At 39.0% G+C, this 16,481-nt stretch overlaps 1 protein-coding gene across 1 annotated transcript in view; it reads left to right on the top strand.

Annotated features, from left to right (window-relative positions):
• Positions 1-16,481, top strand: part of LOC133614904 (short transient receptor potential channel 4-like) — a 36,879-nt gene that overhangs the window by 6,789 nt on the left and 13,609 nt on the right. Inside the window, exons 2-3 of the mRNA XM_061973267.1 lie at positions 2,951-3,336; positions 11,814-12,332. Coding sequence (XP_061829251.1) covers positions 2,959-3,336; positions 11,814-12,332 — 897 coding nt within the window. The 5' untranslated portion in view covers positions 2,951-2,958. The remainder of the gene's footprint in view (positions 1-2,950; positions 3,337-11,813; positions 12,333-16,481) is intronic.

A 16,481-nucleotide genomic window follows, 5' to 3' on the forward strand; every position in this document is an offset into this window, starting at 1 on the left:
GAGCGATGCTTAAATGCGCTTGTCACTGGTCTTATCAAAACCTTGTTTCTTGTGTTAAATGGCAAAGATATTACTTAAACTGACGGTAAAAATGCTGAAATTATGCTTGCAACTTAAAGAATAACAAAAAGCTGAAACACAGCTGGTATCCCAATGTACTCCTAAATTGAGGTACTACTGTATAAATGCACAGTCGTGGTCAAAAGTTTACATACACTTGTACATCACATGGACAATGTGACACTAACCATCTTATTTTAAATGTGACCAAGACACAGGAAATGGTTTTGGATCCGAGGAAAGTGACTGACCATGAGCCAGTGGTCATCAAAAATCAGGAAATCACCCAGGTATCCTCATATAAATATTTAGGGGTTCATATTGATAATCTTCTCTGCTGGAAGACACATATTGACAAACTGTGCAATAGACTGCAACAGAGGCTATATTTTTTGCGAAGATTAAGATTGTACGGCGTAAGCAGCCATATCATGATGATTTTCTACCGTGCCATTGTAGAGAGCATCATTAGATACGGGATCACCTCATGGTTTGGCAACCTAACCGTTAAGCTAAAAAGCAAACTGGCCGGCATGCATAAAACAGCAATGAAAATCGTTGGGAGGAAAGAATATGAGCCTATACAGAGCATCTATGAGCAGGCAGTTAGGAAAAAAGCTAAGAAAATTATTTCCAACTCACAACACCCACTCTTTCCTGAATATGGAACCCTGCCATCAGGGAGAAGACCCCGGGTCCCACTATGCAAATCTAACCGCCTTAAATTATCATTTGTTCCAGCCTCCATTAAGCTGACCAACAATGTGCAATAGAATTTTAATACATAGGTTAGCACTTTTTTAGCACATAGCACTTTAGCACATAGCACTTTAGAACTAAGCACTTTAGCACACAGCACTTTATCCATGAGCTCTAGTGCAATGCACATTGGTACTTTATCTTTATCTCCATACTGTAGATTTTATGCCTACATCAAAGTGCCACCTATGTCTATCAAGCTCCATGTTCTGATGTTTAAATGTTAGTTGTATGGTTGTGGTTGTGTCTGTGCTTGTGTTTTTGTTCTGTTGTTTTTGGGTATGTTAAGAAAGCAATGATGCACTGTGCCCAAGACAAATTTCCCCGCGGGGACAATAAAGTTGAACCTTGACCTTGACCTTGACAAAGAGTAGACTTTCTGGAGGAAAGTTATGTGGTCAAATGAAACAAAAATTGAGCTTTTTGGCCACAATACCCAGCAATATGTTTGGAGGAGAAAAGGTGAGGTCTTTAATCCCAGGAACACCATTCCTACCATCAAGCATGGTGGTGGTAGTATTATGCTCTGGACCTGTTTTGCTGCCAATGGAACTGGTGCTTTACAGAGAGTAAATGGGACAATGAAAAAGGAGGATTACCTCTAAATTCTTCAGGACAACCTAAAATCATCAGCCCAGAGGTTGGGTCTTGGGCGCAGTTGGGTGTTCCAACAGGACAATGACCCCAAACACACGTCAAAAGTGGTAAAGGAATGGCTAAATCAGGCTAGAATGAAGGTTTTAGAATGGCCTTCCCAAAGTCCTGACTTAAACGTGTGGACAATGCTGAAGAAACAAGTCCATGTCAGAAAACCAACACATTGAGCTGAACTGCACCAATTTTGTCAAGAGGAGTGGTCAAAAATTCAACCAGAAGCTTGCTAGAAGCTTGTGGATGACTACCAAAAGCGCCTTATTGCAGTGAAACTTGCCAAGGGACATGTAAGCAAATATTAACATTGCTGTATGTATACTTTTGACCCAGCAGATTTGGTCACATTTTCAGTAGACTAGAGATGTCCGATATCGGCCTGCCGATATTATCGGCCGATAAAGGCTTTAAAATGTAATATTGGAAATTATCGGTATCTGTTTTTTTATTATCGGTGGGTTTTTTGGTTTTTTTTTTTTATTAAATCAACATAAAAAACACAAGATACACTTCCAATTAGTGCACCAACCCAAAAAACCTTCCTCCCCCATTTACACTCATTCACACAAAAGGGTTGTTTCTTTCTGTTATTAATATTCTGGTTCCTACATTATATATCAATATATATCAATACAGTCTGCAAGGGATACAGTCCGTAAGCACACATGATTGTGTGTGCTGCTGGTCCACTAATAGTACTAACCTGTAACAGTTAATTTTACTAATTTTCATTAATTACTAGTTTTTATGTAACTGTTTTTATATTGTTTTACTTTATTTTTTATTCAAGAAAATGTTTTTAATTTATTTATCTTATTTTATTTTATTAATATTTTAAAAAAGGACCTTGTCTTCACCATACCTGGTTGTCCAAATTAGGCATAATAATGTGTTAATTCCATGACTGTATATATCAGTATCAGTTGATATCGGTATCGGTAATTAAAGAGTTGGACAATATCGGAATATCGGCAAAAAGTCATTATCGGACATCCCTACAGTAGACCCATAAAAAATTAATAAAAGAGCCAAACTTCATGACAGTTTTTTGTGACCAACAAGTATGTGCTCCAATCACTCTATCACAAAAAAATAAGAGTTGTAGAAAATATTGGTAACTCAAGACAGCCATGATCGTCGGCGATCACTCGAAACGAGTATGGTGGGATTGCCTTCAGGAGAACGCCTGTGCATGAAATCTTTTAAAGTGGGGAGACTGGTGCACAGACAGCCACCACACTGTCCTTGGCAAAGAGGTCAGGGTCCAAAGGCATGGAGACCAAGACAATTGGGGGCCCATCTTTGCTGCAGCCTTCTTCTGCCTTTGTGACCTTCTATGCAACCATCATCCGCCCACTCCGCCGTTGAGGTCTTTTTAAGCCATGATATTATGTTCTTTACAAGTGTATGTAAACTTTTGACCAGGACTATATGTACCGTTACACCAGTAGTACAGTATGTAACACATGTTTCCAATTAGATGCAGCAATGTCCCAGTTGTACTACAAGAAGACTGACAACTCTTCGTATAGCGACCGCATCCCCCTCCATGTCGTGCGGGCGGAGTCCGAGCTCTCGGCTCTGGAGAAGGTCTACCTCGGGGCGGTGGAGAAAGGCGACTACGCCACCGTGAAGGAGGCCCTGGAGGACGCCAAAATCTACTTCCGCATCAACATCAACTGCGTGGACTCGCTGGGACGCACGGCCCTGCTCATCGCCATCGAAAACGAGAACCTGGAGATCCTGGAGCTGCTCCTCAGCTACGACGTGCACGTGGGCGACGCCCTGCTGCACGCCATCCGCAAGGAGGTGGTCGGCGCCGTGGAGCTGCTGCTCAACCACAAGAAGCCTAGTGGTGAGAAACAGGTACTATGGAGAGACGTGCATCCCATGCCACATATTGGACTACATGGTCATTTCTGAACAGGTATATTGCGCAACACAACTAGGGATGGGTACCTGTCATATTTGAACCGATACTCCCGGTGCGTGGGAATCGATACTGGTACTCACGGTACAAATATTGGTACTTTTGTGTGGTAATAAATATTTATTAATCAATACAATCTATTTCTTTGATTTAACATTAAACACTAAGCTGATATACAAACCCCGTTTCCATTTGAGTTGGGAAATTGTGTTAGATGTAAATATAAACGGAATACAATGATTTGCAAATCCTTTTCAACCCATATTCAATTGAATGCACTACAAAGACAACATATTTGATGTTCAAACTTTTTTTTTTTTTTTGCAAATAATAATTAACTTAGAATTTCATGGCTGCAACACGTGACAAAGTAGTTGAGAAAGGGCATGTTCACCAGTGTGTTACATGGCCTTTCCTTTTAACAACACTGAGGAGACACATTTTTTAAGCTTTTCAGGTGGAATTCTTTCCCATTCTTGCTTGATGTACAGCTTAAGTTGTTTTACAGTTCGGGGTCTCCGTTGTGGTATTTTAGGCTTCATAATGTGCCACACATTTTCAATGGGAGACAGGTCTGGACTACAGGCAGGCCGGTCTAGTACCCGCACTCTTTTACTATGAAGCCACGTTGATGTAACACGTGGCTTGGCATTGTTTTGCTGAAATAAGCAGGGGCGTCCATGGTAACGTTGCTTGGATGGCAACATATGTTGCTCCAAAACCTGTATGTACCTTTCAGCATTAATGGCGCCTTCACAGATGTGTAAGTTACCCATGTCTTGGGCAGTAATACACCCCCATACCATCACAGATGCTGGCTTTTCAACTTTGCGCCTATGACAATCCGGGTTGTTTTCCTCTTTGGTCCGGAGGACACGACATCCACAGTTTCCAAAAACAATTTGAAATGTGGACTCGTCAGACCACAGAACACTTTTCCACTTTGTGTCAGTCCATCTTAGATGAGTTTAGGCCCAGCAAAGCCTACGGCGTTTCTGGGTGTTGTTGATAAACGGTTTTCGCCTTGCATAGAAGAGTTTTAACTTGCACTTACAGATGTAGCGACCAACTGTAGTTACTGACAGTGGGTTTCTGAAATGTTCCTGAGCCCATGTGGTGATATCCTTTACACACTGATGTCGCTTGTTGATGCAGTACAGCCTGAGGGATCGAAAGTCACGGGCTGAGCTGCTTACGTGCAGTGATTTCTCCAGATTCTCTGAACCCTTTGATGATATTACGGACCGTAGATGTTGAAATCCCTAAATTCCTTGCGATAGCTGGTTGAGAAAGGTTTTTCTTAAACTGTTCAACAATTTGCTCACGCATTTGTTGACAAAGTGGTGACCCTCGCCCCATCCTTGTTTGTGAATGACTGAGCATTTCATGGAATCTACTTTTATACCCAATCATGGCACCCACCTGTTCCCAATTTGCCTGTTCACCTGTGGGATGTTCCAAATAAGTGTTTGATGAGCATTCCTCAACTTTATCAGTATTTATTGCCACCTTTCCCAACTTCTTTGTCACGTGTTGCTGGCATCAAATTCTAAAGTTAATGATTATTTGCACAAAAAAAAATGTTTATCAGTTTAAACATCAAATATGTTGTCTTTGTAGCATATTCAACTGAATATGGGTTGAAAAGGATTTGCAAATCATTGTATTCCGTTTATATTTACATCTAACACAATTTCCCAACTCCTATGGAAACGGGGTTTGTATTTAACTGTGTGGTTCAGTTGTTACATCTTGTTTTCGTACTCTTCTGGGTGCCATTTGCAAATAGTATATAGTAGACTTTCCTTGCAGTTGCAATTCCTAGACATTAGATGGCATTAACGTTACTGTAGTTAGGACGTAGTCTTTGCAATTAAGTTCAATGCCCCAGTCGTGCCTTTTGTTGAGCCCTAAAAAGTGTTTATACTGTAAGTATTGCACTTATTCCACACAAGCTGTTTGATTATACCGTGCATCTTTGTTGTAGTTTCCATTACCGAATTTGGAGGTGTTGAAATCGCCATGTAAAAGTGCTAATGCTAACCCTTTCTATGGCAAATCCAATATAAATTAGCATCAAGCGAGCACTTTTTAAAAAGTGGGGCTACTTTTGGAATGGAAAATTGCAACATTATCTCAAGGAATTCCGTCTTGTTTACCCGTTAAGAGCTTGAGGCGGTGCCGAGTCTGCAAACGGGCGTGACTTCACGTGCAACAAAAGCTATCAAAATATGTCACCTGAATCGGTAAACACTGACTAATAATTCGATAATAATTCCACTACAGAATGATAGCTTGATAAAGCTACAAACTAATTTTAGATCGTGGGCCACATTGAGAAAAATCTACTCCCAAGTGGGCCGGACTGGTAAAATCACGGCATGATAACTTAAAAATAAAGACAACTTCAGATTGTTTTCTTTGTTTAAAAATAGAACACGCACATATTGAAAATGTACAAATCATAATGTTGTTGTTTTGTTTTTTTACACTTACATGTTGCGGTTAATAGTATTCTATCTTTATTTGTCGTTATTTGTACTTTCTTAATAAATTGTGTGATCATGTTCATCAGTCGACTCATTGGTGTTAATTTTCAATCTATCAAGATAAAAAAATAATATCAAAATCAAATTACAGGATGTTATTTATGTAGTTTGATCATTTTCCTTGACTGGTGCACCCAAATCTATGCAGTAAACATTATTCATTTAAACAAATACAAGTTAGGGGAGTCCTGGTGGGCAGACTTGTGTTGGGGTATTTTGTTTGGCCTGTGGTCTGTAGCCAGCTTTTAGAGTGAGAATTTAACTTAAAAAAACCCTCTGAAGTGTGCCTTGACAATGGAAAACGAAAGCTCTTGAACTGCTGCAGTGGAATAGGAGTACCAGAAGACCACTTGGTCATTTGCTAAATAGGATGGCGTGGCTCAGATGGTAGATCAATTTGGGGGTTCCTGGTTAATGTTAATGTTAATATTTGCTGGTGGCCGGAGGGGTTGTGGGCGCACGTTGGCAGTCACGTTTGCGTCAGTCCACTCTAGGGCAGCTGTGGCTATAAATGTAGCTTACCACCATCAACATTATGATGTTAGTATATATCTGATAGTATATATCTGTATCATGAATCAATTTAAGTGGACCCCGACTTAAACAAGTTGAAAAACTTATTCGGGTGTTACCATTTAGTGGTCAATTGTACGGAATATGTACTTCACTGTGCAACCTACTAATAAAAGTTTCAATCAATCAATCAATCAAACAATGTGTGAATGTGAAGTGAATGAACGATGGGTTCTCAGTTCTCTGGGCAGCGCTTTGAGTTTCTGAAAAAGCACTAAGTAAATCTGATCAATTATTATTGAAAATCTCCCGAAATTCAGGCGGAGCTGGATGCCACGCCCCCTCCAGCTCCATGCGGACCTGAGTGACGTGTCGACAGCCTGTTCTCATGTCTGCTTTCCCACAATATAAACAGTGTGCCTGCCCAATCACGTTATAACTGTGTAATGATCAAGGGTGAGTCTTGGTTTCTTATGTGGGTTTATTGTTAGGCAGTTTCATTAACGTCCTCCCAGCGTGGTAACAACACACAACAACAGCAGTCACGTTTTCGTCTACCGTAAAGCAGTTCGTCTGCCGTAAACAGCAATGTTGTGACACTCTTTAACAGGACAATACTGCCATCTACTGTACATGCATATGTGACAATAACATCTAGGGCTTTTAGAGACACAACTGCGCACACAACACGGAGACGAAGCAGAATGCATCATCAGAGAGGGTGTTCAGCATCGTTAGAAAAATAGTGACAGAGAATAGAACAAGGATGGACAATTCAACCCTTAACTCAACAATGAGTAGATGAGTGTTATGTGTGTGTATATGTGTAAATAAATGAACACTGAAATTCAAGTATTTCTCTTATTTATATATGTATATATATATATATATATATATATATATATATATATATATGTATATATATATATATATATATATATATATATACAGTATATATATAATAAATAAAATAAAAAAATATATATATAGCTAGAATTAACTGAAAGTCAAGTATTTCTTATATATATATATATATATATATATATATATATATATATATATATATATATATATATATATATACATATATATATATTTATAAAAAATACTTGACTTGGTGAATTCTAGCTGTAAATATACTCCTCCCCTCTTAACCACGCCCCCAACCATGCCCCCACCCCAACCACGCCCCCGACCACGCCCCTCCCCCGCCACCTCCCGAAATCGCAGGTCTCAAGGTTGGCAAGTATGATATATACTGTATATATATATATATATATATATATATATATATATATATATATATATATATATATGTATACGGTATCGAGCACTATTTTTTGGATAACCTTATTAAGACATATATATATATATATATATATATATATACACACGCACACACGCACACAGGTATATACAGCGTAGGATTGATTTCTGTAAGACAGTGCTTAATACGTGGATATAGATCATGGTATATAGTGGTACTAGTATATACTACTATATATATATATACATATACTACTATATATATATATATATATATATATATATATATATATATATATATATATATATAGTAGTATATAAAGTGTATATAGTAGTATATATATACATATATACACATACATACATACTAGTACTATACACTACTATATATTTATATATATATATGACATGTACATAATAATTAATGACTCAATAAATAATTATAATACATGAATAATAAATCATTTCCCCATTGTAGGATAAATACAGTCTACCCTAGCTTAACCTCCTATTAAAGTTTGTACAATTACTGCACAATAATGTGGATTGTAACGCAACATGAGAAATGTGATCCAGAATCACCATGACAAAAACAAACATTAGTCTATTTACTATGCTGTTATTTTAAGTTGGAATTGCTTCTTTCAGGATCATTCTCTTCTCCACACATTTTGGAATACCCCGATAGTACACTTTAAAGCGCTTTCTTCGCCACTTAGCTTCTACTTCCGCCTTCAAATGATTTTATTTCTGTATGAATCTTGCAGCTTGTAATGGGTCTGCGAAAAAGGGAGTTGTTTGCACCCGGGGGGGTGGGGGCGTGTAATGAGGCTGGATGAACCGCAAGTCATTAGCTGCAAGCTTGATGTTTGACAAGATGGTCAAAGACAAAAGGCATGGAAATTAGACACTTTCAAACCACATTTCAAGGGAAGGGTTTGGAAATCTGCACATTGTTTGCAAATGGACCAAGACCAGAACACTTTTTAAGATAAACAATTTCAGGCTGGATGATGGAAACGGTACGGTTTTCAATCACAAAGAATCGCAGCCTAGATAGTAGGGGTGTAATGATTCATTGATGGATCGATTTATATTCCTAAATTCAACTACATCATGTGCTCGGCAAGTTGGCCTTCCGTAAACTGTGTATCGATCTAAAATTATTTTAAAAGGCATTTAATCGATTTTATCGATACTAAAAAAAAGAAAACATTGGATTTAAGAACGGCAGACTTTATATGAAGTTCAGCACTGTTATTGATAAAGAATTTAAACGCTACTTAAGTCTGTCTGCCCGACGCCATCAGTCATTAAAACAAGAATGGCGGAGAGCTAAGGTGGCTTAGAAAGGTCACAACAAACGCAAACACTACAAGACAATATCATTAAAGGCCTACTGAAATGCAATTTTCTTATTTAAACGGGGATAGCAGGTCCATTCTATGTGTCATACTTGATCATTTCGTGATATTGCCATATTTTTGCTGAAAGGATTTAGTAGAGAACATCGTGAAGTGAAGTGAATTATATTTATATAGCGCTTTTCTCTAGTGACTCAAAGCGCTTTACATAGTGAAACCCAATATCTAAGTTACATTTAAACCAGTGTGGGTGGCACTGGGAGTAGGTGGGTAAAGTGTCTTGCCCAAGGACACAACAGCAGTGACTAGGATGGCGGAAGCGGGGATCGAACCTGCAACCCTCAAGTTGCTGGCACGGCCGCTCTACCAACCGAGCTATACCGCCCCGATCGACGATAAAGTTCGCAACTTTTGGTCGCTGATAAAAAAGCCTTGCCTGTACCGGAAGTAGCAGACAATATGCGCGTGACATCACAGGTTGTGGAGCTCCTCACATCCGCACATTGTTTACAATCATGGCCACCAGCAGCGAGAGCGATTCGGACCGAGAGAGCGACGATTTCCCCATTAATTTGAGCGAGGATGAAAGATTCGTGGATGAGGAAAGTGAGAGCGAAGAACTAGAGGTCAGTGGGAGCGATTCAGATAGGGAAGATGCTGTGAGAGGCGGGTGGGACCTGATATTCAGCTGGGAATGACTAAAACAGTAAATAAACACAAGACATATATATACTCTATTAGCCACAACACAACCATGCTTATATTTAATATGCCACAAATTAATCCCGCATAACAAACACCTCCCCCCTCCCGTCCATATAACCCGCCAATACAACTCAAACACCTGCACAACACACTCAATCCCACAGCCCAAAGTACCGTTCACCTCCCCAAAGTTCATACAGCACATATATTTCCCCAAAGTCCCCAAAGTTACGTACGTGACATGCACATAGCGGCACGCACGTACGGGCAAGCGATCGAATGTTTGGAAGCGTACTCACGGTACCATGTCTGCGTATCCAACTCACAGCATAAAATGTTTGGTGGACAAAATGACACAAAGAACGAGTCTTTCTGTGGCAGCATCAGAGAAAGTTGCACATGTAAACAAACTGCGATGAGTTCAAGGATCGCTGACATTATTAGGACAAAACGGTGCTTGCCAAATGCTCTCATCGGTGAAGCGTATATGACATAAACAGTGGGATTTCTACCAACTAGGAAGGTTTGTGTCATGTTTGTTCTCCTACAGAAAATATATTAAAGGGGAACATTATCACCAGACCTATGTAAGCGTCAATATATACCTTGATGTTGCAGAAAAAAGACCATATATTTTTTTAACCGATTTCCAAACTCTAAATGGGTGAATTTTGGCGAATTAAACGCCTTTCTATTATTTACTCTCGGAGCGATCGGGAAGCAATCCGCCATTTTCTCAAACACATTACAAACATCGAGTCAAATCAGCTCTGTTATTTTCCGTTTTTTCGACTGTTTTCCATACCTTAGAGACATCATGCCTCGTCGGTGTGTTGTCGGAGGGTGTAAAAACACGAACAGAGACGGATTCAAGTTGCACCAGTGGCCCAAAGATGCGAAAGTGGCAAGAAATTGGACGTTTGTTCCGCACACTTTACCGACGAAAGCTATGCTACGACAGAGATGGCAAGAATGTGTGGATATCCTGCGACACTCAAAGCAGATGCATTTCCAACGATAAAGTCAAAGAAATCTTCCGCCAGACCCCCATTGAATCTGCCGGAGTGTGTGAGCAATTCAGGGACAAAGGACCTCGGTAGCACGGCAAGCAATGGCGGCAGTTTGTTCCCGCAGACGAGCGAGCTAAACCCCCTGGATGTCTTGGCTCACACCGCCCCTTATGCCACCGAAGATGATCAAGAGAAGAATATCGACCCTAGCTTCCCTGGCCTGCTGACATCAACTCCAAAACTGGACAGATCAGCTTTCAGGAAAAGAGAGCGGATGAGGGTATGTCTACAGAATATATTAATTGATGAAAATTGGGCTGTCTGCACTCTCAAAGTGCTGTAAACCTAGTTCATAGTTGTTAGTTTCCTTTAATGCCAAACAAACACATACCAATCGTTGGTTAGAAGGCGATCGCCGAATTCGTCCTCGCTTTCTCCCGTGTCGCTGGCTGTCGTGTCGTTTGTCGGTTTCGCTTGCATACGGTTCAAACCGATATGGCTCAATAGCTTCAGTTTCTTCTTCAATTTCATTTTCGCTACCTGCCTCCACACTACAACCATCCGTTTCAATACATGCGTAATCTGTTGAATCGCTTAAGCCGCTGAAATCCGAGTCTGAATCCGAGCTAATGTCGCTATACTTTGCTGTTCTATGCGCCATGTTTGTTTGTATTGGCATCACTGTGTGACGTCACAGGAAAATGGACGGGTGTATATAACGATGGTTAAAATCAGACACTTTGAAGCTTTTTTTTAGGGATATTGCGTGATGGGTAAAATTTTGAAAAAAACTTCGAAAAATAAAATAAGCCACTGGGAACTGATTTTTAATGGTTTTAACCCTTCTGAAATTGTGATAATGTTCCCCTTTAAACAAAAAATATATTTTTTTCTTCATCTTTTGCCTTTTTCACACATCTCTGAAAGAGGTCCAAGGAGCCACTAGGATCTAGCCCAAACATCAGTGAACTCTGACCCCACTAATGTTTCTGTGTCTTCTGTAAAGGTCCCCCCAATCCTGCTGGACAAACAGTTTTCAAACTTCACCCCAGACATCACTCCCATCATCCTGGCAGCCCACACCAACAACTACGAGATCATCAAACTGCTGGTGCAGCGAGGCGTGTCCATACCGCAGCCGCACGCCGTGCTCTGCAACTGCCTGGAGTGCGGGTCCAGCCCGGACGTGGACGGCTTGCGCCACTCGCACTCCCGCCTCAACGTTTACAAGGCGCTGGCCAGCCCGTCCCTGATCGCACTCTCCAGCGAGGACCCTTTCCTCACGTCCTTTCAGCTCAGCTGGGAGCTGAAGGAGCTCAGCAGGGTGGAGAACGAGTTCAAGTCCGAGTACGAAGAGCTGTCGCAATTGTGTGAGCAGTTTGCCAAGGCCCTCCTGGACCAAACCAGGAGCTCCAAAGAGCTGGAAATCATCCTCAACCACCGTGACGACATCAACCCCCTGCTGGATGAGAACGGCAACGATCTGGCCAGGGTGAAGTTAGCTATCAAATACTCCCAGAAAGAGGTAAGAAGATGCTTTCAAGCAGGGGTTCTTAACATTATTGCCACTACGGAGGGGCCCACTTAAATACACTGAATTAATAATCATACCATTGGCGTTGCTAGGCCTATTTTAGGAGGGGTCAAGCCCCCCTAAAATATTCTTCAGCCCCCCTAAATAATTTGGTGTTAAAAAAAAAAAAAAAAAAAATGTTTACAAATACATGCCGACATATTCATTATAAAGTTGCCCGAATACGAGTTTAAATAAATAATCATATAACCTGTCATTATTCACTCAGTTTCCCCTCACTTCCTAGCGTAAGGTAGAGAGCCCCTTTAGTGCGTCAGTATCCAATCCATTCCACTTGTTCATATAGAAAATGCCGACATCACTCAAAATCCAGTCCGCATTTTCTCTGCGACCTTATATATATATATATATATATATATATATATATATATATATATATATATATATATATATATATATATATATATATACATATATATATATATATACACACAGTATATATATACAGCATATATATATGTATGAAAGACTTAATAAGTATTTATATATATATATAAGAAAAACCCAGACACCATCTTTGTAGTCATTTTTCTCCTGCGTGGACTTCCGTATTCCTTTACAATGAGTGAAGCTGCACGAAACCTTGTGTCTGCAATTGTAAATAATTTAGTTTTTGTCATGTCTGTGTTGATCATGTTTTTGTTTTAGTCATGTTTTGTTTTGTTTAGTTATTGGACTCTTTAGTTTCTGGTTGTTCACTCCCTTGTTTTGTTTCCATAGCAACCCATTAGTTTTCACCTGTCACGTCACGCACCTGTTTTCGTTAATCATGTCTGTTATTTAAGCTTTTCTTTTTCTGTTGGTCAGCCTGGCGACATCCGCATTTATGCTCTGCACACTATTTATCCTCTCAAGCCATGTTCACAGTACCATGCCACAGTAAGTGTTTTGTACCGTGTTCTTAGTTAATTGCCTTTGTGCTATAGTCATTGTGGTTTCATAGTTTGTTCTCCGCCACTGTGTGCGCTTTTCGTTTGAACTTTTTTGATAGTAATAAAGAATTATGTACTCACATTCCCGTCTCGCCCGAGCCAACTTTCCGTTGCCTTCTAGAAAAACAAAACCCAAGGATCAAGTCTTGACATTAAAAAAGTACAAACGAAAAGCGCGCACAGTGGCGGAGACATACTCTTGATTTTAATCATATTCAATAATTATATCTAAACTAGGTAATTTAGAGTTATTTGGACACTAGGACAGGGGTCGGCAACCCAAAATGTTGAAAGAGCCATATTGGACCAAAAATACAAAAACAAATCTGTCTGGAGCCTCAAAAAATTAAAAGCCATATTACATACAGACAGTGTGTCATGAGATATAAATTGAATTAATATGACTTAAAGGAAACTAAATGACCTCAAATATACCCACAAATGAGGCATAATGATCCAATATGTACATATAGCTAGCCTAAATAGCATGTTAGCATCGATTAGCTTGCAGTCATGCAGTGACCAAATATGCCTGATTAGCACTCCACACAAGTCAATAACATCAACAAAACTCACCTTTCATGCACAACGTTAAAAGTTTGGTGGACAAAATGAGACAGAAAAAGAAGTGGCATAAAACACGTCCGAGAAAGTCGGAGAAAGTTATACATGTAAACAAACTGCGGTGAGTTCAAGGACCGCCAAAATTAGTAGGACAAAACGGCGCTCGCCAAATACTCGAATCAGTGAAGCTTGTTTAATACAAACAGTGTGCTTTATAACACTTAGGGAGGTTTGTGTCATGTTTGTCCTCCCTACAGAAACCATATTAACACGAAAAATATATTTTTTTCCCCTCATCTTTTTCCATTTTTCATACATTTTTGAAAAAGCTCCAGAGAGCCACTACGGCGGCGCTAAAGAGCCGCATGCGGCTCTAGAACCGCGGGTTGCCGACCCCCGCACTAGGGGAACATATACGGGTTCGGGTTACTAATAAGCAATAATTCTGAGGTTATTGAGGGAAGACTCTTAGTTAATGGCTAAATAAGGCCATGCAGAATAAGGCATTAATAAGTACTTAATAATGACTAATTAAGAGCCGATATGTTACTAAATTGCATGTTAACATGCAACTAATTAATGGTGAATATGTGTTCCCCATACTAAAGTGTTACCCTAAACTACTTACAGTTTACAACAGGGGTGTCAAACTCATTTTAGATCGGGGGCCACATGGAGAAAAGTCTACTCCCTGGTAAAATCACGGCACGATAACTTAAAAATAAAGACCACTTCAGATTGTTTTCTTTGTTTAAAAATAGAACAAGCACATTCTGAAATTGTACGAATCATAAAGTTGTTGTTTCATTTACACTTACATGTTGCGGCTAATTGTATTCTGTCTTTATTTGTCGTTAACTCATTGGTGTTCATTTTCAATCTATCAAGCTAAAACAGATAATATCAAAATTAGGCATGTCCGATATTGTCCAACTCTTTAATTACCGATACCGATATCAACCGATATATACAGTCGTGGAATTAACACATCACTATGCCTAATTTGGACAACCACGTATGGTGAATATAAGGTACTTTTAAAAAATTCATAAAATAAAATAGGATAAATAAATTAAAAACATTTTCTTGAATAAAAAAGAAAGTAAAACAATATAAAAACAGTTACATAGAAACTAGTAATTAATGAAAATGAGTAAAATTAACTGTTAAAGGTTAGTACTATTAGTGGACCGGCAGCACGCACAATCATGTGTGCTTACGGACTGTATCCCTTGCAGACTGTATTGATATATATTGATATATAATGTAGGAACTAGAATATTAATAACAGAAAGAAACAACCCTTTTGTGTGAATATATATATATATGGGGGAGGGAGGTTTTTTTGGGTTGGTGCACTAATTGTAAGTGTATCTTGTGTTTTTTATGTTGATTTAATAAAAAAAACAAAAACAAAAAAACAAAACAAAAAAATAACAATACCGATAATAAAAAAAACGATACCGATAATTTCCGATATTACATTTTAACGCATTTATCAGGCATCTCTAATCAGAATCAAATTACATTATGTTATTTATGTAGTGTAATCATTTTCCTCGACTAACATCATGTGGTTTATTTTGTACATATGTAGCATCGTCTACAAAGATACTGTCATGATCTGTGGTCTGGAACATGTTTTTGTTATTTTCTGTTAGTTTTAAGACTCCACTAGTTCCTGTTTTTGTGCACCCTTGTTTGTTTTAGTTTCCATGGCGACTTATGATTTTCACCTGCCTTTTGCGTTCGGGACACACCTGTTTGTAATCAAGAGACCACTTTTTAAGCCTGCCTTTGTTGATCACTCGTCCTGGCTTCATTGTTTGCGTCACACTTATGCCAAGTAAGTTTTGTTTGTTCCATGCCATAGCCTATGCTAAGTCCTAGCTTCCCGTGTGATAGGCACGCTTGCCTTTTTGTTGTTTGCCTGTATTTTGGTAGTTGGGTGATTTATTTTAAATAAATCAAATCCTACCTTCACGCCTTCGTGACAGATACAAAGTATTGTTATGGCGACATCCAGTGGACACATTGAGAACAGCTCTTTCTTTCATTCAAAAATGTCAAGTTAATTTTTATACTTACCAAACTCATCCCGCGGGCCGGATTAAACCTGTTCACGGGCCTGATCCGGCCCTCGGGCCGTACGTTTGACACCCCTGGTTTACAACCTTGTCAGATGATATGAAACCTTGTGTTAATTACAAAGATTATTATTTATCTATCACATAATTCTTAAGCTTAGGTCAGGCTGATTAGAAAAATAAGTACTGACCAAACAAACTGCACAAGGCAAGGCAAGACAACTTTATTTGTATAGCGCTTTTCATACACAAGGCAGACTCAAAGTGCTTCACAGACAACAAAGTGAAATGAAAGAAAATAAAAGCAAAATTAAAATGCAGACAATAAAAATAAAAATAAATGTGAGGTGATTTATAAATAACTGACGGAAAACAAATGTACATACATTTATTTATGTTGTGCTAAAATAAATAAACAAAATTATTCATGAATATGTTTCTGAACTAAACTGTCAATAAAATTTAAGTGCAAATGAAAATACAGACTCCACACAGAA

This window comes from Nerophis lumbriciformis, linkage group LG17, assembly GCF_033978685.3.
Source record: "Nerophis lumbriciformis linkage group LG17, RoL_Nlum_v2.1, whole genome shotgun sequence".
NCBI classification, from domain to species: domain Eukaryota; kingdom Metazoa; phylum Chordata; class Actinopteri; order Syngnathiformes; family Syngnathidae; genus Nerophis; species Nerophis lumbriciformis.